This window comes from Babylonia areolata, chromosome 23 (genome assembly GCF_041734735.1).
Source record: "Babylonia areolata isolate BAREFJ2019XMU chromosome 23, ASM4173473v1, whole genome shotgun sequence".
Lineage (NCBI taxonomy): Eukaryota > Metazoa > Mollusca > Gastropoda > Neogastropoda > Buccinidae > Babylonia > Babylonia areolata.
The window spans coordinates 7,100,965-7,128,761 of NC_134898.1; the positions used below are offsets into that span (position 1 = coordinate 7,100,965).

At 42.9% G+C, this 27,797-nt stretch overlaps 2 protein-coding genes across 5 annotated transcripts in view; one reads left to right on the forward strand and one right to left on the reverse strand.

The window, feature by feature from the left end:
• The window catches only part of LOC143298366 (proteasome subunit alpha type-1-like), a 125,830-nt gene extending 116,986 nt beyond the window's left edge, over nt 1–8,844 (reverse strand). The window contains exons 1-2 of the mRNA XM_076611267.1: nt 8,798–8,844; nt 7,276–7,320 (exon numbers count right to left, since the gene is read on the reverse strand). Of these exons, the coding sequence (XP_076467382.1) occupies nt 7,276–7,320; nt 8,798–8,800 (48 nt within the window). The 5' untranslated portion in view covers nt 8,801–8,844. The remainder of the gene's footprint in view (nt 1–7,275; nt 7,321–8,797) is intronic.
• LOC143298365 (DDB1- and CUL4-associated factor 6-like) overlaps nt 1–27,797 on the forward strand; it is a 210,690-nt gene that overhangs the window by 26,929 nt on the left and 155,964 nt on the right. For 3 of the 4 annotated variants that reach the window (XM_076611263.1, XM_076611264.1, XM_076611265.1), the window contains exons 1-2: nt 8,889–9,101; nt 22,950–23,011. In XM_076611263.1, coding sequence (XP_076467378.1) covers nt 9,032–9,101; nt 22,950–23,011 — 132 coding nt within the window. In that variant the 5' untranslated portion in view covers nt 8,889–9,031. Of the gene's footprint in view, nt 1–8,888; nt 9,102–22,949; nt 23,012–27,797 lie in introns of those variants that run through there. The other variant, XM_076611266.1, reaches the window with a different exon arrangement.

The following is a 27,797-nucleotide window of genomic DNA, read 5'->3' on the forward strand; positions in this document are numbered from 1 at the left end:
CGTTTTGTGCATATGTGTGTGTGTGTGTGTGTGTGTGTGTGTGTGTGTGTGTTGTGTGTGTGTGTGTGTGAGGGGGAGGTGGGGGTGCAGGGAGGAGGTGAGATAGAGGATGAGGTATGTGAGTGTATGCATGCCTACACTGTAGGAGCACCAGGATACTGGAACGTATATATTATATATATATCTTTGTATATATGTGTGTGGGGTTGGGGGTGGGAGATATGGGCGTGTGTGTGTGTGCTTGTACAAGTAAGTGTTAATCTGTGTGGGTGAGTGTGTGTGTGTGTGTGTGCATGTGTGTGTGTGTGTGTGTGTGTGTGTGTGTGTGTGTGCCGTGGAAGCTGCGATACATAGACTAGAAACTCCGAGTGTGTGGAGGAGGGGGTAGAGGAGGTGCAGGGAAATTTGTGGTGTGTGTGTGTGTGTGTGTGTGTGTGTGTGTGTGTGTGTTGGAGCTCATGTACGTTTATATGTATTTGACTGTGCTTTCATATCTATGAAACTGCGTGTTTGGGGCATATCTGTTAAGCATGTGTGGGCGTATGTGTGAATGTGTGTCTTCATGTTTTATATTTATTTGCTTATTTATCATCATTGTTGTCTTATTTATTTAATTATTTATTTATTATTATTATTATTTTATCATTATTTTCATTACTACTATCTTAATTATTGTTTATTTATTTATGTATGTACGCTTATATATATATATATATTTTTTTTTTTTCTCAAGGCCTGACTAAGCGCGTTGGGTTACACTGCTGGTCAGGCATCTGCTTGGCAGATGTGGTGTAGCGTATATGGATTTGTCCGAACGCAGTGATGCCTCCTTGAGCTACTGATACTGATACTGCATATAGATATGGTGAAAAAACCAACACAGCAATAAGCTTTGCAAAATTATAATAAGTTTGATCACCAGTGCTATATATCAACATTTTTTTTAATCGTATGGAGTCAATTCTAACATTTTTCAGATCCATTTTCAGACTGAGGATAGGCACTTTTTAAGTATCCATATCATTCATTCATTCATCCATCAAATATAAGTAAGTGGAAAGAACAATAATACACTAGTTTAGAACTTGGAAAACACAGTTAACAAATGTTTAGAAAAGTGCAGTATAAAATAAATATTTCTTCAAATGAAAAAGAAAGAAAATGGAAACATACTGACAGAAACTTGTATTGAACTTTAAATCCTAGCTGCAAATAATATACAAGTAACTTGGAAATGTATTATTTTGATTATAAACAAAATGCCAAAGAACAAACTGGATTTAAGAAAGAAAAAAACACACCAAAAAAACAAGAACCACTGAACATATCTGTTCTAAAAAAAAATACAACTGATGTGTATCAAACGATAGAAACGGACTCCTTTTTTTCATTCTGCTTCAGTTCGATGAAGGTCTAGAACTTCTTGGATGGTTAATTCAGGCTGGTCATGTCTTCAGCAATGTGGTCTTTAAATGCACTTCCAGTACTGCCATCAAATATGCTGCTTCATGGTTTTGAAGGACTCTAGAAGGTACTCTTATCCCAACCTCTTCATCTTCTTGTTGATGTTGCTCCTTTTACTGATTAGTCAGTGTCTTGTGTTTGAGTCCGGGTAGGTTTCTTCATCGCCTGAGGTTCACCTGGGTTTTCCTTCTCTTTGGATTATTGTCTGTCTACCAGGCGATTTGGATGCGTATGTATTCAGTGATTTCAGCATACACATGCATGCACACACACACACACACATACACACTCAATAGAAATGTGATGGGGTAGGGGTATCAAATAGGGTATAAACTGCTGGATGTTTTCCATAAGACCAAATTTCAGGCCTGTCCACAGTGATTATAGAGATTACTACTCAAAGTAAACCAAATTTTCCTTACACAACTACACCTAGTGTGTTCTTTTTTTTTCTTTTTAACTTTTTTTTTTTCCGTCCCATCATTGGCATTATTTCCACACTGCTCATTCCAAGCCACATCCAGGTTCACCTGCCACAGTCTCTGTATTGGAAGTCCATAGGGAACTACTGCTATTTGGCAGCAAGGACGCCACACGTCAGAGGAAATCCTGCACTGCCGAGTCACTCTGGTGGTGTTCAGTAGTGCCTGTTCTGATTTCACTTATATACAGAACACCATCTACTGTGTCTCCCACTGATATTATCACAGAGCCAGACTGAGTGAACATCCTGTCCAGAGTAGAGACTGCCATGATGTCCCTCCATTGACAGTCCCATGTGAATCTGACAACACTAAAGACCTTGACAGGACTTGTACACTGAAAGTCAAAGTGAATTAAAACTGAGGTCACCATGAAAGCAGGGCATTCAGCACTGGGACTTTCTTTTCTATATTGATGATGAATGAAGATGGGGAGGATGATGATACTGCTATGGAAGTCTATTTGTGGGACTACGCTAAAAGGATTATACTCTACTCTTCTTTTCAAATATATCCCAGCATCCTGGGACTATGTAAAAAGGATTATACTCTACTCTTCTTTTCAAATATATCCCAGCATCCATCAGGCTCGTGAGACACTGACACTTGCATTGTTGGTGAAGAAATGTTAACAACACTCCCAAAGGCGCATTTGTAAAGTGGATGACTCTATGGTCCAAGTCTTCCAATACGAGCCCACAGCACATTCAATTCTGGGTAGGAATCTGTCACTGGCCAAAAAATCCCTACTTTGGCTGGATCTTGAAACAGGAACAGGAGTCAAGATGGCTGCTGGAAAAAGAGGGTGCAAGTCAGGGATACACAGGGGAGGTAACCTACTTCGGGAGGTTATCGGCTGTAGCTACTTTCGTTTTCTCCGCATAGGCGGGTAGTAGTTTGCACAGGACAGGAATCAGACCCCTGCCGGAGTCTGCACTTGAGGGTCATGGTTAAGTATGTGTAATTAAATTGGGGGTTTCGAGGTCCCATGACACAGAGAATCTGAGGGAATATAAAAAACAAAAAACACATACACACACACACAAGAATAATTGACGAAGATGAAGACACTGTTGGGATTTATTTGGGTTGGAAGTGCTTCATTTCAAAACACATCCCAGTTGCTGTGTTCATTAGGAAATATAAGCAACTTATAAGACATATCTGATATCTGTGAAGACTGCTGTGTTTATTGGGAAATAAAATAATAATAGTTAATACTAATAACATATTTAAAGATGTATATAGCGTTCTTTCTCTCTAACAGCTTGTCCATGACCCATACCTTTAAAGAGACAAAAACCTGTATATTCCTCCAAAGCTTGTGTGGGTCTTGCATGACCCATACTTTGTAAAGAGACAAAAACCTGTATATTCCTCCAAAGCTTCTAACAAAATATAGAAAAGGAAAACATGTTGTAACAACTGATTACACACACATGCACTCGCATACGCACACACAGACTCACACACACACATACACTCACAAGGAACACATGCTCATGCATTCACACACACGCACATACACACACACACACACTCACACAAACGCATAACACCACAAGCACATACATACAAACCCTACTTATGCACACTGAGATAGATAGATAGACAGATAGAGAGAGAGAGAGAGAGAGACTGAGACAGAGAGAGAGGGAGATGACTCATAGCATCCTATACACACAATCAAAGATATTCAGTCACACAGGTACACGCTGTTACTAGTGTTAGAGAAAGGGATGGAAGGGAAGACAGGCGAAAGGGACGGGGCGGGGAGGGAAGATGGGGTGTATGTGTGTGTGTGTGTGGTGGGGGGGGGGGGTGGGGTAGTGGGAGAGTAATGGGGTAGTGAGGCTATTGAAAGTAAAACTTCTTTATTTTCCTTCACTAATTGCAAATTAAATCTTCTGAAATCACTATTAAAAAGGTGTGGGTTGTGCATGACCCACACGAGCTTTCGAGGAGTGACCACGTTTTTTCCTCTTTAAAAAGCATGGGTCATACACGACCCACACAAGCATCCATGTGTAGTTAAAATGCCACCTTTAATTACTCATTAAGTTGGCCTTTTCGGCGTAGGAAGCATTTCTGAAATTTTGTACAAAAATATTCAGAACTGGCTGAGATATTTGTGTTTTTGTACCCTTCTGGGTCATGTACGACCCACGATAGCCAGCGAAGGTTAATGAGACAGCTGTTGATCCATAGAACGAGCTTTGAACTGAGATTAAGGGAAAGAAGCTTCAGTGCCATCAGATGAGGATGACTGGTATTGAAAGCAGAAGAAAAAATATATGCACAGAACATGAACAAAGGAATTTGTTTTCTCAGGGTGGGTGTATGCATGATGAAGGAGGGTGAGTGTAGCACTGGCAGTACTTCTACTGGATCTGTAAGCAAACTGATGTTGGTCATTGTACGGAGCAGTGTATGACAGAATGTATTTGAGAATTAAGCATTCAAAGCATTTCACACATTTGGCGTATGGGCGATAGTCAGTCATTCAAGGAAACAGGATTTTTGTTCTTTGGGACCGGGTGGATAATCATTTTTTTTTCTCCATAAATCAGGAACACAACAATTTCTTAAAGAACAGGTGAAAAGGCTGCTAAACACACCACATAACTGTGAGGCACATGCCTTCAAAAGACATCCACTGATCTTATCTGGACCAGTTGCTTTTTTCACTTGCAGTTTTTTAAGCAAAGACTCAACAACACAGGGGTCAACAAGAACATCATTTTCATCTTTGAAAACACTCTTTTGAAGGTCAGCAATTACTTTTTCTAAGTCATTTTTCAAGTCATCACGATCTAAGCGATGATCAAACTTGATGAGTTTCTCTGAAAAATGTTTTTGTCCATCATGTGGCACTGGTGATGCAGACGCTTGTGTCTTGCACTGTCCCAAAAGTGTGATTTTAGTCCTTTCTATGTATCAGCCATTCTACCTCTATCAAACTGCCTTTCTACCATTTCTTTTTATGCATGCTTGGATTCCTTTATTTCTTTTTTTTAACATGCTTTGCACAGACTTCTTAAAGGTTCTATCACCGCTCTGAAAAGCAATTTTCTTTTCATTCAAGGTAGATTTAAGGGCCTTTACACCCAAGGCTTGTTGTTAGGGAAAATCTTGATGGTTTTCATGGGAATAATCATGTCTTTACAAAGGCTTCATTAACAGTATCACATGAATCAAGCAGAGTATTCCAATCAGTGCATTCAAAACACCCTTTCTATTCATCCACTCTCAGGCGTTCATATTTTTACACACTTCTTTGTAATTGGTTCTGTTTGTATTTTAGGTCTGTAAGATGGAAGTAGATGGAAGTGCCATTTGGATGAAGAACAACTAATTTGTATGCATGAAGGATATGTGGACAGCCTGTGAGAAGAGAATTACATTAGTCGATCCATGACAGCACAAAAGCAGAAATAACTCATTAACTGTTTTTGTAGTTTCAACAGAAAGGTACTGACAGACAGAGTTAGCTTAAACTGACGAAGTTCACAGTTGACTGTGCATATCAAACTGACATGCTAAGCATGCATACTGAGGTTTGAGTCAACAATGACTCCAAGGTTCCTTGCTGATTTAGAAAACATAACTGTGGCATCGCCAACCACAACAGAGGCACGAAAAAAAAAACAGGTGTGGAAATAATCATAGCTTCAGTCTTGTCATCATTTAAATTTTGTTGAATGTCATCCAGGATTTAACATCAAGAATGCAGTTTTGCATTGACTGAATCACTGTCTATTTGGTTAGGTTCTGCAGACTTTTTATAGCTGAGTATCATCAGCAAAAGAAAGGTGAATAACAAAATGAACAGAAATGACATCAGAAAGAGGAGCAGTGTACAGAACAAACAGAATGCAGCCCAGGACAGAGCCTTGTGGTACACCATAGGAAATGAGGGTTGGATCAGACTTAGCTGTTAACAGAGACAATCTGCAAGCAGTAGGATATGTATGATGAAAACCAATTCAGAAATGTTGAATGAATCCCAAATACATGTTCAAGTGTGGAAAGGAGTATACTGTTTCAAACGCAACCTACAGACTGAGGAAGGTCAACAGTTTGCCTTCAGTTCAGTGCTATAGGCAGATCTTTTTGCTGACTGGAAAGAAGAAAACAGGTTGTTTGATGCTAAATGGTCTGAAAGTTGAGAGAGAATTTTTTCAATAATGTTGGACACAAAAACAAGGCTGGATACAGGGTGAAAACTTTTGACGTCATTGTGATCCAGGTTGGCTTTCTTCAGTAGGGGCTTAACAAGTGCAGTTTTGAATACATCAGGGAAGACACCAAAAATTAAAGAATCATTTATCATTTTTGTTAGTGCAGGCAAACCAACATCCAAACACTCATATAGTAATGGTGTGGGAAGGGGGTCAAGGTCACATATTTTTGGAGCAAACTTTTTCAACACACTCAGTTCATCTTTATCTGATATGAGCAATTCTAAGACAGGTCTATGACAACTGTTGTGTTCATTAGGATATATATACTCGCAACATTTTAGATATATCCATGATAACTGCGGTGTTTGTTAGGAAATATGAGCAACTTATTAAGACATAGCCATGATGACAGCTGTGTTCACAGGGAAATATGAGTAATGTTTAAGACATCTCTGTGAAGCAGATGACTGCTGTATGTCCCAGTCTTCCCATTTAAGCCCATAGCATTTCATGAGTTATCTCTGAGTAGGCACCAGCTGGGGTACAAAAAATTCCTTGAATGATACCTTTGATGGGCTTTGAAACCATTTCCAGTCTATGACATAACCTTTGTTCGCTATGGCTTAACACTTTATATTAAATAATCTGTTGTGTATCTCATTCTTTCAATATTATTTGTATTTGTATTTCTTTTTATCACAACAGATTTCACTGTGTGAAATTTGGGCTGCTCTCCCCAGGGAGAGCACGTCACTACACTACATGCCACCCATTTTTTGGTATATTTTTCTACATATTTTTTTGTATTTTTCCTATCAAAGTGCATTTTTCTACAGAATTTTGCCAGGAACAACCCTTTTGTTGCCGTGGGTTCTTTTACGTGCGCTAAGTGCATGCTGCATACGGGACCTCGGTTTATCATTTCATCCGAATGACTAAATTATGTGTAAGGAACATACATTATCACACTATCTGGTGTGAATTCCTGTGTGCTGTTTCTTCAAAGAACTTATTCAGGAAGTGTGCATTTGTATAAGTGAAAGAGAGGGAGAGAGAGAGAGAGAGAGAGAGAGAGAGAGAGAGAGAAGGGGTGGGAGAACAGGGGTATGAGGAGAGGAACAAGAGAGGGAGATTAAATCCATTACCTGTGGGCTCCAGGTGGTGACATCATTGTCATACTGGTTTCTGAACTGTTGAAACAGACATAAACAGGAATGATAACATTTATAAAAATGATATTACATGGCCTGCTCTAAGCAGAAGAAGCATTCAAAATTAAAGATAACAAATGGTTAACCGTTTACATTTTTGTATGTATTTCTATAATTTTTTAAAATCCAGGAATGTCTTCAGTTGACTGCCATACTTCTTTATATATATATACTTTTATATATATATATATATATATATATATATATATATATATATATATATATATATATATATTGTCTTTTCTGTAATCTTGTGGTAATCCCTGTACAGGGCAACAATCCACAATGTATGGGGGTGTGCTCTAGGAGACTGATGTCTGTGTACAACCATTAAGCCCCCTAGTTCAGCCAGGGGAGCCTGGGCCCCACACAGCATCAGTCAAAAAAAAGAAAAAAAAGAAAAGAAAAGAAAACTGTCCTGTAGCAATACTGAGCCTGCTGTGATAAAAAGAAATACAAATATATTTTATATATTTTTTTTTTTTCTTCTCAAGGCCTGATCTAAGCGTGTTGGGTTATGCTGCTGGCCAGGCATCTGCTTGGCAGATGTGGTGTAGCGTATATGGATTTGACTGAACGCAGTGACACCTCCTTGAGCTACTGATACTGATACTGAGGCTGGCAGCCAGGCCTCAGTCCTGGTCTTGAAAGCCTGAGGGGAAATGGCTGGAATGATATTGTCTGGAATCAGGTTCCACAGGTGGACAGCTGAAGGAAATTATGGACTGCCTGTGGGAGTCAGTGTGGGAGTAGGGGACCTGTAGTTTCTCTGGGTGGCCTCAGACAGTTCTACTTGTCCACACTAGAGTACTTTCTCTGGGTGCCACCACAACCAAGCCACCAATGATCTTATAGATCATGGTGGCTTTGGCTACAGTGGGGGGCAGTTTGAGGGGGGTGAGTTTCAGCCTGGAGAAAAGCTCTGTTGCACTGATGGTGGGGCGGAAGTCATCCATGATTTTTTCCAGCTCATCTGCGTTGCACCATAAACATTTAATCTATCTATATGCATTTGTTTATTGTGTTTAGTTCTTGTGTCTGCAATTTCTTTGATGGATCTGATGACAAATAAAATGAGTGAATCAGCCACCCAAAACAGAGTTATAGAATGCACCCACTTTTGTTTAAACGTGTACAAAAAAATAATAGAAAAGAAATGTGAGAACGGTATTGGTGTGAGAATCTGGCATCACCCATCCAGACGTTCTTCCTATCTCCGCGCTTTACTTGCCCCAGTAGGGGATAAATACATTCGGCTAATTCATGTTTTTAGATTCAGTATCATGTACTTTGTGTGTGTGTGTGTGTGTGTGTGTGAATTCTGATTTGACGTCAGGGTGTTTTCACACTGACCCGCGGAGCAAGGACAAACGCCTTCTGCCCATAAACTATGGGCAGAATATCACTAAACAGATCATATGCTTAATGTGATGTTGAACGAACAACATTCTCATACCATGACGACGCGTCTCTCTCCAATGATGCCGCGTTGGGGTGGGAATATTTGGACACTTTCGTACCAGAAGAGTGAAACTTACAAGGGAAATGACTCGGCCTACCATTTTATGAAAATGGCTGGCTATCTGCTCCTGATGACAATATTATTCTGCCTTTTTCATTTTTGCATTGATAACAGTTTCAGGAACTGAAAAAATACAAAATAATAGTGGATCCACTTCAACAGAGCAATATGCTCTCTCTTTTGCAAAGACGTGAGACAGGATTATATCCGCCAGCAAAATTGTACGATGCTGTGAAAGGTTAGTAGAAGTTGGCAGCGATGAACTTGGATTGTGCGTTGTTAGGTTTGGTCCAAAAGAAATTAGACCAGAAAATCAAGCTTGGCAGTTAACCAGTGTTGTCAACGATTTTTTTTCTTTTTCATTTTTCGTTTTGATTTTATTATTAAAATTGTAACCATATTTGATCTACAGCCAGCTTGTGGCAGCTCAGCGACTTTAGACCTTCACTTCAGTCAACAACAAAAAAAAATCTACATATATATTAGATCTATATATTTGTTTTATGCGTCTTTGGTTTGCTTTTCTCTGTATAAATAGTGGATTCTGTCGTATTTTATGTCAACACCAACCAATGATGATAATGGCCGATAGGAAAAACAGTCCCATAAGGCTGGGGGAAGGAGACCCAACTTCTCACTGACACCACAGACAGGTTAACAAGATGGACAGCAATAAGGGCAGCAATAAGCTTAATGCCTTTTAAAAAATTTTTTTTTTTTTTTTAGAGGGTTTGGGATGTGAAGAGGTGGGATGATGCATTGTAGTAGAAGTCAGATAGCATCATCTTGTTTATAACAGATTTTTGTTAAAAAAAAAAATGTATGATGACCTGATGACTCAAGTTAGTTATTTTACTTATTTTATATTATTATTATTACCTCAATTTTAATGGAAACTGTTTTTCTCACTGTCTCTGTTTTGTTATAGAATACTGGAAACACAGAGCTGAATCAAGGGTGCTTGAACTGCATCACCCTGTAACAAATATGCAGAATATATTCATAATGTGATGGTGTGTTTTGTCTCACACTATAGTATACATTAATCATTTGGTAAATGAATTGAAGCTATTTTGGTAGAAAATAGATTTGCTGCTATTTATTATTTGCTACTTTTTTTTCATGAATGGCGGCAAATTCTGAGACATGCTCATGCCATGGGTACTCACTTTCAGACTTTGCAGGTCTCTTTCAGGTGGTAAATGCGCTCAACACAATACTTACCTGTGTGTTTCTCTTGTAATACAAACCACCCACATGTGTTGAGCAACAGTTTGTGAATGGAACCTATAAGTTAACAAATCAGTGGCTTAGGAACTTCACAGATCTTCATTTTTCATACATCACTTTCGTGTCCTGTTCTGTCATCTGCATTGCATCCCATACCTGCACCATGATAACATATGGGATGACCCATGCACTGTACTAAATCATTGCTTATCATTCCATCTTTGGTTTTTGTTTGTTTGTTTGTTTGTAAATCTGACGAAGGTTTGAGCGAGTGATGCTTCTATCTCAGATTTATTCTGTGACTGCTAACATCCTTTCCAAGCGTAACACACATGTATAAAAACACGGACACCACACGCCACAGATTTCAGCGCACACACAGAGGCACATTCCATCAGTGGTTAGCCAACACACACCAGATAGCAGGATGGATATGAACATATCAGCATTTCAATGCAAGTTGTCTCCGCCCCATACAACCGTCACACAACGAATCCGGCTTCATCAGACATGCTCACAACTGGTGTTATCGTCAACATTTTCTGTGCCTTTTTCCCCTTGCAAGAATTAATAGGCATGCCAATTGTTTTCTAATCAATTTTTGTAGCATGTGTATGCCTGTTTAAACAATTTCAAGAGAAAAGTACTTTATTTAATAGTCTGCAGATTTGCTTCTTGCATTCAGCAGTTTTGGCTCTGCTGTCGTGTCCGTGGTGACACAAAAGTAAGAAAACATGAAGTGCATAACGACAGTAGACAACAAATCTACATTCACATAGATGACAGAATCTCCAGTGTTTGACGTAATTCAGTATTGGATCTGTATTTCACCATGTAAAAGTAGTTTACTGTTCAGTGCTGTGCATTTCTTGGACACCAAAGTTCTCTGGAATTTGTGTCTTGTGTTACACACAAGAGTGAAATGTTGCCATCTTATCTTTCATGGTATCTTTCTGCATTTCATTTGTGTAGAAAAAACGATGTCATTGAAGTTACATTTTGAAGTACCATTGATCCTACTAAGCACAGCAATAGCGTCATTAGACAAATGTATGTTTTCCGGATTTTTAGTTTTCTGGTCCTGATTAATCATAATGCATGTCAACATAGAGAGTTCCCCCCACCTTCCGTGCTTGGGGTGAGTTTTGTCAAGGTCTTTAGTGTCAGCAGACTCATGGGGGACTTGTTGGAGGGACATGGTGGCGGTCTCCACTCTGGGGGGAGACACTCACTCAGTCTGGCTCCACAACAAAGCCATTATTGTCATCAGTAGGGGGCTTAGTAGGCAGTGTCTTAAATAGGTTAAATCAGAACAGGCACTACCAAACACCACCAAAGTCACTCAGCAGCAGTGCAGGATCTCCTTCGGTGTGTGGACTCCTAGGGAGTTAGCATTGATTGTTCCCTGTGGACTGCCGGTGCTGGGACTGAGACAGACGAACCTGGGTGTAGCCATGTATGGGGGACTCAGAAATAGCAGTGTGGGAGTAATGCCAATGAAACAGTGCAGATGGTGGGGCAGCAAAAACAGCAACAAAATTTAACAAAACTCAAAACTGTGATTGTGCATGTGTCACCCTGTGTGTGTGTGTGTGTGTGTGTGTGTGTGTGTGAGGGCTATGTGCAGATTTACATGCAGTAAATCTGAATGCATTTCATCTACATTTTTGTTTTTGTTGTTGTTGTTTTTTTGCTTTTTTTTTATTAATGAAGAATTTATTTTTCTCGATTATGAATATTATTGTAATTGTCATTGCCCTAAGTCATTATTTCAGAGTATACATACATGTACACATCTCTCTCTCTCTCTCTCTCTCTCTCTCTCTCTCTCTCTCTCTCTCTCTCTCTCTCTTCATTTCTCTCTGTCCCTCATCTGTGTATATGTGACCGTGTGCGTGCATGCACACATGAAATGCATGTTTTACAATGCATGTATTATTTCACTCACACATGACATGAATATCATTGAACCAAAGTAAGTGAAGGTGATGAAGCAGATAAATCCACTTCTACTTGTTAGTCAGGACTGAGATCAAGAAAACCTTTTTGGCAGTTCTGTCAAAGAAGAAAACTGCAGCTGAAGTCAGTAAAGAGTACTGAAAGAGAATTAAGCGAAATCCTGAACTTTCCAAGGCATACACAGTGCATGAAAATATTCAAATCTAAGAATACATGAAAAACATGTCAGAAGAAAAAAAAAAGGATGAGTAATGCGAGAAGTCAAAACAGCATGTACATGCAAAAATACTGGGCCAGGAGTTTAGAAGGAGAAAATAGTGCTCCCCAAATGACCAAACTGATGAGGGAGAAGAAGGCAAAAATAGATAATTATTGACAGGTTCCCTGGTGCATTGAGGATGATGTTCTGATCAATTCACTGATGAAGCAGGTCAAGAGAACATTTTCACACCTTTCCAGATGGAGATGACCTTGGATGGGTGCCATACAGCAGCATTACACATGTTGATGACCTGCCTGTCAGCTCCCTTGGTCAACATTTTTTTCTCTCTCAAAATTTTGAGTTAAATGAGGCTGCTACATGAAATTATACAATCAAGTTTGATTTTTTTTTTTTTTTTAAATTGAATTTTTCCTATTTTTATGCCTAATTTGGTGTCAACTGACAAAGTAGAGAAAATGTCAATGTTAACTACGGACACACACACACACACACACACACACACACAAAACCGAACACCGGGTTAAAACATAGACTCACTTTGTTTACACAAGTGAGTCAAAAATCTATTTAAAAAAACAACAACAAAAAACAACAAACCTTCAATTCCAACATCCACCATCCCATTTTTTCTTCTTTTATTTATTTTTTTTTTTCCCGAAGCCCAGCTGTGTCTGGTGCACGTGAGAGGGGTGAAAAGAGTGAAATCTAAACAGATGCTGTTCTGGAGATACTGTTCAGTGTTTTTGCTCTTGGAGGTTTCTTTGATTTTTTCATGTTTGTTAAAGGATATTCCTGCAGTTTCATTTGCCTGAGAATATGTATTAAATCAATAGGGAGCACCTTGTGTGCGTGTGCGCACACACACACACACACACACACACACACACACATAAATCAATTGCGGTATTCGCAGTGAGAACGCTGTTTAAATCATATTATTCTGGTATATCTTGGGCATTCAAAAAATCTTTAAGGGCAATAAAAAAATTCTTTTTAAATCCGCGGTAAAGGAGACGTGGCTATCGAAGCAATCACACTGCAACATTTAGCCATTTTCTCTAGATCTAGATAGATGTACAAGTTTAGTTACACCCGCCGGGAATGTAGTACGACAGGGTCGATCGATTCAATTTCTCTTTTATGTTCATTCTAGTTTTAAAGTTTTAAAGTTGATATGAAAATTTAGTATTTTGTTAAACTAATAACATGTAGAGCCAAGTACAAGTACTTCTATACGTCGCATGAAGTGAAAAGGACTTCATTTTGAGAAAAGTCAAGACTGGAAATTTTTTCGTTTTCATCAATTCAAGGGTATTAACTCGCATGGTTTACAATTTTTATCTGTGAATTCCGACTGATTCTGTGGATATTTTTATGGCAGTTTGGGGCATAATCCAGTAAGTGATAAGGCGTTCACAAATCTTTCTCTGAATAAATATTTAACGGTCTCCTTCTCCAACTTTCCATCACATGTTATCGTGTGTTGTCAATTGAATATAGGATTGAACGGGCAGGTCAGCAACTTGAAACGAAATGGCGTCATTCGTGTTCGCGAAGAATATGAGCACGCGCTTTGAATGTGTATAAATATGTGTACGCAATTGAATTTTGCCCATGACCTTCAGGGCTCAGCCAATAGATCTATAAAGTCCACTCATCGTATTGATTTTAGTATTTTCCGAAAAAGACCACTTAAGCGAATGAACATAGTTAAAGCCCTGTACACTGAGAGTAAAACACACAAGCTTTTTATGTATTGAGTATAATTTCAAAATGTAATGCTTAAGATGAGAAAGATCAGTTTAAAGCAAATTAAGTCCCCTAGCATTAATTACAGATTAATTTCCCTTTTTTACTATCTGCACCAAAACGTTTCCAAAATAAATATAACTTCCGTGCTTAGCAAAAGAAGTTCCTGTTTGAACAAAAAATGATGATAATGACTGCTCTTGTTGTTGTGTCAGAATATCAGATCAAAGTGCCAAGTTTAGATAATAAAAAAAAAAAAAAAAAAAAAAAACCCAGTAAATTCAGTTTGCATATAATTTGGCTTCTTTTTAAAAAAAATTTTTGTGCCCATCCCATAGGTGCAATATTGTTTTAAACAAGATGACTGGAAAGAACTGAATTTTTCCTATTTTTATGCCTAATTTGGTTTCAACTGACAAAGTATTTGCAGAGAAAATGTCAGTGTTAAAGTTTACCACGGACACAAAGACACACACACACACACACACACACATATATATATTTTGGTGTCATATACTGTACCATGTCAAACTGATGCAAACTAGGCCTATCGGTTTGCTCTGCTTGGCCAAATTTCACGCAGCTAACAGTGAAAAGATGAGCCGTCTTGCCCCGGTCCGCTCTTAGCCAATCAAACGCCTCTAAAAGCTATAAGCGCTGAATCATTCCTTTGGCCAAGGCTCTCCACGCCATCTTGTCAGGTTTACGCTCTGTCTCGTCTTATGCTTTTTTTGGCTATTAAGCGTATTCATTTGGCCTTATTTTGCTGCATGCGGCTTGTCTGTATTGTATTCTTACATTCTGTCTACTCGATTCGACTCGGCCCCCTCGATTTGTTCGTTTTTCTCTGCCTCTAAGTCGATCCTGTCTTTCCTTTCTCTGTTGGGGGTCGGATTTTCGCTGGGTGCCTAAGCACGGGTACCATGCCTTGTATGCCATACCATGAAGGCAGGGATCATTAGGCTGGGATTGAGACTCGGCAAGAGACTCTCCCAGGCCTGGAGCTCATGATTCCTCCCGATACGGACTGCGGTGATGCGTCTTTAGACGCTGATCGCAGAGGCGACTTTTGTACCAGTAAAACAGTCATGAAGGGGACCAGGGGGGAAGGGGTACGAGCGTTGCCTCCTGAGGTGTCCCAGCGCAAGGCAGGGAGAAGGGGGAGTGGCAAGTCCTCTCTTGGCGGTGGGGACTCGCAGCTAGGCGTGAACTCCCAAGGGGAGGCCGCACCCGGCCGTTACCCGGGTCCACACTCGGAGATGGCCCTCCTCCCCTCTCTGTCGACCCCCCTCCCCCACCTCCTTCAGGGGTGGAGAAAAATTTGGTTCCGGAGGGGATCTCTACTTTGCTCACCCCGGGCCAAGCTACCCCAGTCTCCCCATGGGAGGGGATTCAGGGCGCGTGGCAACCTGCTCTGCAGGTCTTCCTGCTATCCGGCCGGTCTCCCCTGCTAGGGGAGGCCCGCACGTGTCAGGTGGTTCCGGGCAGTCAGCCCGCTCGTCTTCGGGTGGGACTGACACCCAAGTCGGACCTGACCTCCCTCCGACTTGGCCAGGTTTTTCCCTGCATGGAGGTCAAGGCGCCAGTGACCCTTGGGGTTGGGGTCACACTCACAGGATGGCTGGTGCCCACGGGTGGTTACCCCCATTCTACCTGTACTGGGGCGCACCTGTGGTGCACGCTGGGTTGCCGGGAGTACCATGGGCCAACCCCTTGTCCGCTCCCCACCGGACCCAACCCAGCACATCTCACAGGGTGATACACACAGCCCTGACAAGTGGGATCGACTTCCTGTCGGTCTGGTCAAGCTCCTCGACCAATATTGCCACTCTGTCCACAAATCGGTCCTCTGTCAACCCACAGGTTACCTCCATGGTCACAACAGCCTCCTTGTCAGGACCGACGGCTGCTGAGGGGCCCCGTTCGGCCCGGGGGAGCCTGCAGTTCCCACCTACCCAGCCCTCTGTCCTACAGGGAGATGAGTGGGTGTTTGTCCCCTCACAGCACTCGTGGGTACCTCTTGCATCCAGGGACGCCCTCTCTGAGAAGGTGTGGCACCCACCATCCCAAGCATGGTTGGACCTATGGTCCACACGCTCCCCACCCGCTTCAGGCGTCAACGACATAACAGTTGCGGCCATGGTCCCGGCTCGGGATCGTCCCAGCTTATCCCGCTGGGCTGACCACAGCTCACAGGACGCCCCATTGGGTACATCCACTTGGGATGGCACCCAGCAGGGGATGGACTGCAAACAAGAGTGGGAGCCCCTGTCTTCGGATGAGGACGAACAAGCGGATGAGCACTCTTCGCCCCCATCCCAGGGGGACAGATTGAGCCCGCGCCTCCCTAGGGACCAGCCTAAACCAAACTCGGACTTTGCCAAGCTTGAACTGACCCTCCCCTATAGGGTCACGCATGCCGAATCAGTCCCTCAGGCTACTTTGTTATCCTTGACCCTCCTTACGCCATGTGACTCTAACTCCAGAACCACAAGGCGACTCAGAGTGCCAGAAATGGCGCAGGAATGGCTTAATAAGCCAGCCCGCACTGTCAGGGGTGCTGCTTCCATCCCTCCTCCAGGCAGGGAGTCCCTCTCTGCCCCGGGCGCTTTTTTCCAGGGCAAGTTCCTTAAAGATTCCTCCAAGGGAGGGGTGTGGTCCTGGTACACACAGAACCACCCTGCCTACAGGGAAGCAGAGCCCTCCGCGCAGGACAGGATGTTGGTCACCACCTTCCCCACTTCAGCTACCTTATCCTTTAAAACGTTAGCAGAGTGGGACAGATTGGCCCGCTGCTGCCTCCTCGAGGTTTCCATGGCTTATACCTTCTTCGACGCATTCCTCCACAGGGCCAATGAGCTATGGGAACAGCGTCCGGTTAATCAGGACACGGGGTCTCCTTCCTCTGTCCCGCTGGGCCTCTTCACCAACCAGAGGTTAAACACTTTTGGCAATAGGGTAGCATCTGGTCTCACGGCAGCTGCAGACACAGCTACCAGCCTTCACTTCAATACTGTGCTAGCGCAGTGTGATGCCATTCTCCGCCTCTCTAACATTCCTGTGGAGGAGAGGGCTGCCCTGTGGTCCATCCCAGCACAGCAGCACTCCCTCTTCGGCCAGTATGCGCCCCATTTTGTCAGCCACAGGGCAGAGACAAACAGGGAGGTAGCCTCATATTTAGCCCACACCTCCCAGGGGTGCCAGGGTTCTATGCCATTGAAGAGACCGGCCACCAGGGCCCCTCCATATACCATGCCACCTAAATCAAAGCGGCATGCGCAGAATCAGCGGCAGAGGAATAAACCACCTCATGTCCGTCCAAGCCGACCGGCCATGCCCAAGGCCAGAAGGCAGCACCCCCAATGACTGGGCCCCGATTCAGCACCGCCAGTCGTTAAGCCCCTCCAAGTAGGAAACTTGTCCCGGCATGCACATCAGTGGCGTGCTCTGGGACTCAACGACTGGATTGTATGGGTGCTAGAGTCGGGGTATGTGCTGCCTTGGGCGGAGGACCGCCCCCCCTCTAAGATCCACTTCTCCTCCTTATGTGCCCAGCTCGACGGAGCAGGAGAACGTCTTAGAGAAAGAGATATCGCACCTACTCCTCATAGGGGCGATATCTCAACTCTCGGACCCGGGCCCCGGTTTTTATGGCCGGTTGTTCGTGATTCCAAAGGTCTCGGGAGGGTGGAGACCAGTCTTGGACTTGTCCCCCCCCAACAAATTCCTCCCCAAAATCAAATTCAAGATGGACACACAGGCACAGATTCGGGAGACCATTCAACGGGGTGATTGGGCTACCTCTATCGATCTGAAAGATGCTTAATTTCATATCCTCATCCATCCGGCATCCCGTCGGTACCTGAGGTTCGTGTGGAGGGACAAGGTGTTCCAGTTCTCGGCCCTCCCATTTGGTCTGTCCCTTGCCCCTTTCCTGTTTACCAAGGTGGTGCGGGAATTGGTGTCCATCGTCCGCTCGGAATCCATTCGTCTCTGTGTGTACCTGGACGACTGGCTTATCCTGGCCCAGTCGCAGGCCCTGTGCCAGAGTCATACGGCCAGACTTCTAGACCTTTGCTCCCAACTGGGCTTCCTCATGGACCAGGAGAAATGCGATCTGTCCCCAAGTCAGTCCTTCGACTTCTTAGGGATGAGATTCGACACGCGGTCCATGATAGTCTCTCCGACGCCAGATCACTGGGACCGTCTGGCAGGCCTCCTCAGCCACTTGCGCCGTTCCTCCCAAGCAACAGCGCGGACACTTTCTTCCTTCCTGGGCATGATGGAGTCCACGGCACCTCTCATTCCCCTGGGCAGGGTTCTCAAGCGCCCTCTTCAGAGGGCACTGATGTTACGCTGGTCCCAGAGCACTCAGCCATGGGATACCCAGATATGTCTGGGCGAGTAGTTCCTCAAGGAGACATCAGAGTGGTTAATCACCCCTCTTTGGACACAGGGGGTGCCCATAGCCCCACGTACTCTTCAGGTGGCACTCTTCACAGACGCCTCCTCCCTGGGCTGGGGAACCCACATGGACTCACTCCATGCAGCAGGGACTTGGTCCCCGGAGGAGCGCCTGTGCCACATCAATGTTCTGGAACTGGAGGCAGTTCGCAGGGCTCTCCTGCACTTCATGGGGGAGGCCACTGGCAAGACCATCCGCTTGTTCACGGACAATACGACGGTCGCTTGTTATGTAATCGAAGGGGGGGGGGGGGAGCGCACTCGGCAGACCTCTCCCTGCGGACCGAGGCTCTCCTCTGTTGGTGCCGCAGCAAGGGCATTGCACTTTCAGCGAGACACATAGCAGGAAAAGCCAACATCTTGGCAGATGCTCTCAGCAGGTCCAAGAGTGTCATCCACACAGAGTGGACCCTGGACAAGGACACCCTTCAGGGGGTGTGGGAACAGTGGTTTTGGCCGATGGTGGACCTTTTTGCCACAAAGTTCAACAAGAGACTTCCCACTTATGTCTCTCCGGTCGCCGACCCAGAAGCGTGGGCAGTGGATGCTCTCTCTCTAGACTGGAGCAGTCTGATTGCCTACGCATTTCCTCGCTTTCCAATTCTGTCCAAGGTGATACGGAAAGCCAGATTAGAATGCCCACAGCTGATCCTCATTGCGCCAAAATGGCCAGCCCAGCCCTGGTTTCCGGACCTTCAGTCCCTGACACATGTTCCACCCCTGGAACTTGAAACCAAATTTCATCTGCTGAGGCAGCCTTGTTCGGGCATTCCTCATTCTAATCCTCAACTGCTCCACCTGCACGCATGGCTGCTGTGCGGTCGGAACTGTCAGCATCACCATTGAAGTCTTCGACCCCTCGGTCGGCCTCTGTGTCGGCTGCGCTGACCCAGGGGGGTGCCTCCTCTGACCTCCTCTCCATAGTTACCAAAGCAAGTAGGGAGGGAACGGAGACTTTGTATGACTTTCACTGGAAGAAATGGTTGCGGTGGTGTACAGCTCAGGACATTCCCCCTACTAACCTTACAAGCATGCAGCTGGCCAACTTTCTGGCTCACTGCTCCTCGGTTCTCAACTTGTCTGCTAGTTCTGTGCGAGGGTACAGGTCTGCCATCTGTACCACAATCAAACAGCTAGGTGGTCCCGCCTTTGAAGCGGATTTCCTGCTCAGAGAGGTGGCTAGGGGTGCCTCTCTGAAGGAAGCTAGAAACCCCAGAAGAGTGCCCCTCTGGGACTTGTTCCTGGTGCTGGATTTCATTCGAAAACAGCCCTTTGAGCCATTGGGGACTATTCCTTTCGACTTGCTCACCCTCAAGACAACTTTCCTTCTGTTGCTGGCCACAGGCCGTCGTAGAAGCGAGATTCATGGTCTTAGTGGAATGCCACAAGATCTGGCCTTCCACAGAGATGGTTCCATCACTCTTCGTTTCCTTCCAGAGTTTCTGGCGAAGAACCAAGACCCTGAGGTCCCTTCCCCCTCTCTGAGGTTCAGACCTTTGTCTGATATTCTTGCCCATGATGATGAGGATAGGCATCTCTGCCCTTTTCCGTGTCTCAGATACTATTGGGATAGGTCTCGCTATAGGCGTTCTTCTCAGAGGCGTCTGCTCGTCTCCCTCAATGAGAATTACAAGAAAGACATCGCTGCAGGCACCATTTCCCGCTGGGTTTCCCAAGTCATTCGTAGAGTCTACTCTCATGCACACAGGGATATCAGCTGTCTTCATCCCAGAGCACATGAAGTGCGGGCCATAGCTACTTCGGCTGCTTTCCAGCACTCGGTGCCACTGCAGCATGTCTTGGAGGCAGCCTTCTGGCAGTCTGAGAATCCCTTCATCAACTTCTACCTCGGGGATTTCCGTATGAGCAGGGCTGACAGTTCCAAGGGGATTTCCTTTGTCGCAGCTAACACTGCCGTCTCGGTTACAAGGGCTCCCCATACGAACCAGTAGGCGTTGCCCTCCTCCATTTGCTTTAAATTCTGTATCAGTTTGACATGGTACAGTATATGACACCAAAAGGAGGAGTTTGTATTATACTCCATGTTTGGTGTTACATATACTTACCATGTCAAACTCGAATGCCCGCCCGTCCGTCCCCGCGTCTCCGCTGTGGATCTCATGGGGCATTTTCTTCTATGGCCACGGAATGATTCAGCGCTTATAGCTTTTAGAGGCGTTTGATTGGCTAAAAGCGGACCGGGGCAAGACGGCTCGTCTTTTCACTGTTAGCCGCGCGAAATTTGGCCAAGCAGAGCAAACCGATAGGCCTGGTTTGCATCAGTTTGACATAGTAAGTATATGTAACACCAAACATGGAGTATAATACAAACTCCTCCTATTAGTGCATTGTAAAACACAAGAGCACATGAAGACATAGAAGTGGAAAACAAGATCAGTATCCACCAGTATAACAAATTGCAGATATATAAATAATCGCAGGAAAAAGGCACAACTCGCGCGCGCGCACACACACACACACACACACACACGTGCTCAAGCACCAACCCACATGCGCACACGCCACAGGAATACTACAGTGGTGGGGGGATACAAGGGGAGTTCAGAGGGTGGGAGGAGACAAAGAACTATGTTTCGTCACATCCAAAGGCCATTTTGAACAGGTGGGTTTTCAGTTTACTTTTGAAAGAGGACAGAGTTGGTGAGTGCCGGATATCCAGGGGAAGAGAATTCCAAACAGAAGGTGCTTCATGCTGAAAAGCCCTTTAACCGAGTGTCTTTGAAGAGACTTTGGGGACTTGAAGGAGCTTTTCTCCAGGAGACCTGAGAGAATGGTATGAAAGACAGAAGATAAGTAAGATAGGAGGGAACCATCGAAGTGGTGATAATCCAATATGCCAATTTTGTACTGAATTCTGTACTGGATGGGTAACCAATAAAGTTGACGCAAGAGAGGGGTAACATGATCTTTTTTTTGACTTTTTGAGAACGACTGGCAGCAAAGCCAAGGAATGGTCTGAGACATGACTAAGCACAGACCTAGAGCCTACGAGCATGGCTTCTCTCTTGATATCATTGAGTCTGAGCTTGTTGGTTGGCATCCATTCCTTCACTGCAGCAATGCACATCTCCATGTTTTTGCAAAGGATAGCAAAAGAACTTGGGGAAGAAGCTTTAGTGAGTTGGGTGTCTGCTGCAAACTTGTGAAAATCACATCGATGTTCACTAATGATGTACAGACTAAATAGCATTGTACCAAGAACAGATCCTTGGGGAACACCATATCAAACAGAAAGAGGTCTGGATTCAGAATGAGAACTTGAGATGAACACTCTTTGGGTGCAATTGGAAAGGTAAGATTTGAACTGATTGAGATTCCAAAAGTGAGATGAAGACGGTCGAGAAGAATATCATGATCTGTTGCGTCAAAAGCTGCTGTGAGATGGAGCAGACACAGAATTGAGACTTCTTTCTTGTCTGCACAGGACAATAATGTGTTAGATATATGTAAGAGGGCTGTCTCAGTACTGTGATTCTGTCTATAAGCAGATTGGAACACCTCAAGGTCATTGGATGACAAATGACCTAGGAGTTGATGTAAAACTATTCTTTTGAGTAATTTTGATAGAAAGGGTAAATTTGAAATGTCTAGATTTTTAGGTTCTCTCTCTCTCTCTCTCTCTCTCTCTCTCTCTCTCTCTCTATATATATATATATATATATATATATATATATATATATATATATTAAACAAGATTGCCTCTACAGATCCATAGAAAAGTACATTGGAGTTACAGTGAAGAACTTACCAAATTGGCACATGAATATGAGAGCATGAATTTTCTTGAAAAAATTAGTTAAATAAAAATCCAAAATTACATTCACCCAAGGGAAAGTGTATACAGGAAACTTTGATACAGACTTTTTAAACTTTTAATGTCTTAATAACATTTACTTGAACAAGATGCTCAGAAATGTTGTTAAAAAAACTCTTTGTAAATCAATCTAATAATTTTGGCGCCTCTTAATGAGTAATCATTATTGTTTATATTCTGAAGATAGGAAACTTTAATCATGAGAAGAAAAGGAAACAAGTGGATGATGAAAAAGACAGAAAATAGGATGGGGAAAAGGGAGAGAGAAAATCAGTTTGATAGTTTCTGTAGAAAAATAATTTCATCAATTTGATCTCTGTAGTTTGAGCAAAATCTGTTTAAGTATGTTGTAAACTACCATTCATATTTCTGCACAGTGTTTAGATTTACTGATGTAATCAGCTTTCTGAAAGGAATGTCTTCCAAATGTCTGTTTTTTCATCAGTTATCATACTGCTTCGTTTTATAGATAATATGTTGATGTTTTTTACAGTAGAAATGTATCAGATTGAGAGAGGGAGGAATCTAGTAATATGCAGTGTTTGTGTATGAAAGAGAAGGTCCCACTTGCTTGGTCCCCCCAGTTTTATTTCCCTTTTATTTTCTTTGCTTTTTTTACATTTCAGCAAAGAGAAACTTTGTACAGAGACTCAGATTGGACAAACGCCTTGAGGTTCACCGTGGATGTGTAAGTAAACTGTTTCTTTTTTTTTAATAATTAGAGTAAATTTTTATCACCTGACAGTCAGAGCAGCTATTCAAATCCAATTTGTATGTCCTTTCAGTTTCACAGAACCTCATGAGGTCTTTTGTATACCTTTATATGTAAATGTTGATATGAGGAATCTGGCCCCAAAATGCAACAAATGCTTCTAAAACTAGTGAAAGTAGTTTGTTCTTCCTTCTTTTTTGTTATAATAGAGATATACAGGTCTTTCTCTGTCTCCTCTGTCTTTCTACATGCATGAGCAAGTGTGTGTGTGTGTGTGTGTGTGTGTAAATATATATTTTTACTTCCATTGCATTGTTTTGGATTCCCAAGCAACATGTACAGTTATGAATTAACTAATATTTATTACTATTCCATTTCTTCTTCTTTTATTAACAGTATATTTCATCATCTTATTTCTTTTCTGTTCTTAAAACCCTTTTTCCTGGAAATTTTTTCCAAGTCATGGGATCATGGTTTTTCTCTACTTAAGATTGAGAACACCACAAAATTATATGGGGTGTCACTAGATCACTGACTATGGGGGATGTTTCATTTCAGTTAATGAGGTATCTGACAAATCCACAGGGGATGAAACTGCAGTTATATCAGGCATGTATATGGTTTTCATCTGTCCCAAAGAGAGAATTCAAACAGCCACCACTTGCTGTCATCATATGTTCACCTGATCCCCCAAACTTCCCACCTCCACTTCCTAACTGTTAGAAAAAAAAAAAGCATCTTTGTACAAACTTTTGCTGTTGTCTGGATGGACTAGTTATTTACCTGCACATGTATGTAATATATTGAGAGAGTGAAGCTGTGATTATTTCCTCTTCAAGAATGTCCACATTGCTTCTTTCCCTGAGTCTCTTGTTTCTACAGTTGACTTTTCTGAATAACAAGGAACCATGGATTTCTTGAATCAAACCTCAGTATGCACACTGAGGTGGTCAACCTAATATGCATGGCCAGTCAACAGAATAACTGTTCGTCAGTACCTTTTGGTTGAAACTACAAAAACTCTTATGACCGCTTTTATGCTTTCACAAATCAACAGATTCTATTTTCACAGGTTGACCCCATATCTTCCTCAGGGAATTAAAAAAAACTTAATTAAAAACTCTCCTCTTACCTGCTTCTCCTGTCTGAACGACCTTCCACATCATATCTGTTCATTTGACTCCATCTCTACCTTTTGCTCTTCACTAAAAACTCATCTTTTTAAAAACTGTCTGTAACCAGTGCTGAAATTGTCGCACTGGTGACTTAGACATGGGAGTGCATTGCAGACCAAAAGGACCGGATAACTTTCAATAAGCAGCAGCAGCTATGAGGGATATTCATCAAACTTCCCATGGACTGGGAGGAATGAAACTTGGCACAGTTACGTCTTTCTTTACTTAGAACTTTACCACCAAGGGTGATATGCTTCTCCCATTGCTGTGCAGCTGTGAAGACCTTGCTTCTAGAAGTCTGCAATTTATGGACAAAACCATACTCAGAGTGGAGTGACGGCCTAGAGGTAATGCGTCCGCCTAGGAAGCGAGAGAGAATCTGAGCGCGCTGGTTCGAATCACGGCTCAGCCGCCGATATTTTCTCCCCCTCCACTAGACCTTGAGTGGTGGTCTGGACGCTAGTCATTCGGATGAGACGATAAACCGAGGTCCCATGTGCAGCATGCACTTAGCGCACATAAAAGAACCCACGGCAACAGAAAGGTTGTTCCTGGCAAAATTCTGTAGAAAAATCCACTTTGATAGGAAAAACAAATAAAACTGCATGCAGGAAAAAATACAAAAAAATGGGTGGCGCTGTAGTATAGCGACACGCTCTCCCTGGGGAGAGCAGCCCGAATTTCACACAGAGAAATCTGTTGTGATAAAAAGAAATACAAATACAAATACAAATACAACTTGACCTCAGAAATAAGTATTTCATCATCTTGGAAGTGATTGCCCTTCAAAAATGAATTCATGGTTGGAAACAGGTGGAAGTCAGATGGTGCAAGGGGGGTGAGGAAGGATTTCATAGCCACAGGACAATGCTTCTGTATGGGCAGCATGTGAGTAGTAAATTGGGGCGTTGTCTTGCAAGAGGCGGACACCTTTGTTCAGCATGCCATGCCTGTCGGTTTTCATGGCCTCCCACAATTTGTGCACCAATGAGGAGTAGTGCATCCTGGTAATTGGGGTGAGGGGGTGATGAAGGATTTCATAGCCGCAGGACAGTGCTTCCGTAAGGGCAACATGTGAATTGTAAACCGGGATGTTGCCTTGCAGGAGGCACACACCTTTGGTCAGCATGCCATGCCTCTTGGTTTTTATGGCCTCCCACAATTTCTGCACCAATGAAGAGTAGTATGTCTCACTCTCAGTTATTGGGGTACTCATTGCCATCACTGTTCTGTGCTGGTCCCAAAAGACCTTGAGCATGATCTCACCCTCGTAGGGTTGGACATGCCTTCTTGGGAGGTGGTGAGTCAAAATACTTCAATTGCTTTGAGTGGGCTTTGGTCTCTGGATCATAGTCATGGACCCATGTGTCATCCTACATGATTAGTTTCTTGAAGAAGTCCTCCTGGATTTCTTGGTACATGGCCAAAAGAGCCTGAGAGCACATGACTCGTTCCTGCTTTTGGAAAGATGTGAGCAACCAGGGAATCCATCGTGCAGACAACTTCCACGTGTGCAAATGGTCTTGGATGATTTTTTCCACAAACCCTACACTGATCTTGACATCTTGGGCTAGTTGGCAAATGGTTATGCAGTTATCCTCCAAAATGGCGGCCTCCACTGGCCAGATGGTGTTTTTATCAGTGGCAGACTGTGGTTGCCTGGGAATGGGAGCCATTTCTAATGATGTCTGACCACACTTGAACTGACAATGGCAGTGCTGTGCTACGCCATACAATGGAGCATCCTCCACATACTTCAATTTCATCTCATCAACATCTCCTTTGGTGTGTGTCCTCTCAAGTACAAAAACTTAATGACCACCCTGCATTCAGTTGGTTCCATTATTGCACCGTACCCCACTCTAGCATATGTAAAAGAGAAACTGTTATGAGTTCAGAGATGCAAATTACCACAGGAACTATAGAGGTATGTATTATTATACATATGCAATGTCAGTCTCCTACAATAACCAGAAAGTCAGCTGAAATCTTTTATGAACATTCCTCATAAAATGACGTTAAGCCTGTCCAAAAAGTTGCATCATGATGAAATTCTTCCTTTCCTGACTCTGTTCTGATCAAAAGCATACCTGTTTTATATTCTTCTGTTCACAGTCTTGGCATAAACCTCGACCAGTCTCTTTCTTTCCAACAGCACATTTCAAATATATGTAAAATTGCCAATCTGGAACTGCGTAGAATCAGTTCTGTCTGCTACTATCTCTCGACTGATAATCAAAAACACTTGTATGTGTGTTTTTTTCTCTCGATTGGATTACTGCAGTTATCATTTAGCTGTACTTCCCAAATGTATGTTTGACTTCAACAAATTCAGAATAATGCTGCCAAACAAATTTGCAAAGCTTTTAAGTCTGACCTTGTTTCTACTCTCCTTCAGTCTCTCCACTGATTGCCTGTTTCTAATTGAATAGACTATAAGCCATCCACTCTGACTTTTTCTGTAGTCAGTGAGTCTGGCCCAGATATCTGTACACCATCTCGCCAGCTCCATTCTTTCTCTTCTGATACTACACTTCTCAGGATACCCCACATCAGAAGTAAGACCAACGGACACAGATAATTTTCTTTCCATTCACCAAAGATGTGGAGCATCATAGATCCAACCAAAAGGTTATAACTTACTCCTGTACTTGTGGTGTGCTTGACTTACACACGTAAATAAGCGTACACATAAATATTTATATATGTATGAATTTGTGTTTGTGTGTTCGCATGTGTGTGCATGTGTGTGTGTGTGTGTGTGTGCATGCATGTGTGTGTGTGTGTGTGTGGTTTTGTGTGTGTGCGTCTGTGTGTGTGTTTGTGTGTGTAAATATGTATACATGCATACATGTATGTGTGTGAAGGGGGGCTGGTTCATAACATATGTTTGAATCATGCTTTTTTAGATGTCTGTCTGCATTGTTTGTCTGTGTGGTTTGCTGGTCACATTTTAGTGTGTTTTTAATGTAACAAAGTACACTTGGTGGTAAAGGGCTGGATTTATTGTTTGGAATTAATTTGGATAAAAGAATTGAAACATTAAAGGGAATAATTTTGGATCTATTTTGTTGTGGATCAATATCCTGTCATAAGAATATTTTCAAGGATCAAAATCCTGTCGGCGATGCCACTTTGGAAACCGTGGTCCCGAGCGGTTTTATTATATGAAAGGGGATGGTACAAAAGAATTACTGATTTACTGTATCAAAGGATAGAAAATATCCAAGTGCAGCCAGGGTCATGTAGCAGGCCAGTCACTAAAGGGTTTTAGTGATATGGCGATGACGCTAGCTGTTGTGGGAACACACACAGTGCACACTCTGTGTGTGAGGCACTGCAAGAGAGAGAGAGAGAGTAGGCTCTAGCCAGTGACTGGCCAGGTGGAAAGTGACTAGTCATCACCTGCTGTGGCTATTTATGCAAGTTAAGCGAACTGCAATGACGCTACTGTGGCCTGCGAAACAAAAGGTCCCCAATCAGGCTAAATCTGATTAGAATTGTGTTTGTTACAAGTTGTTCAGTGATAGATTTTTAAATGATTCCTGAACCAATTCATGTCGGATAGGTCACAAAAGAAAGAGCTC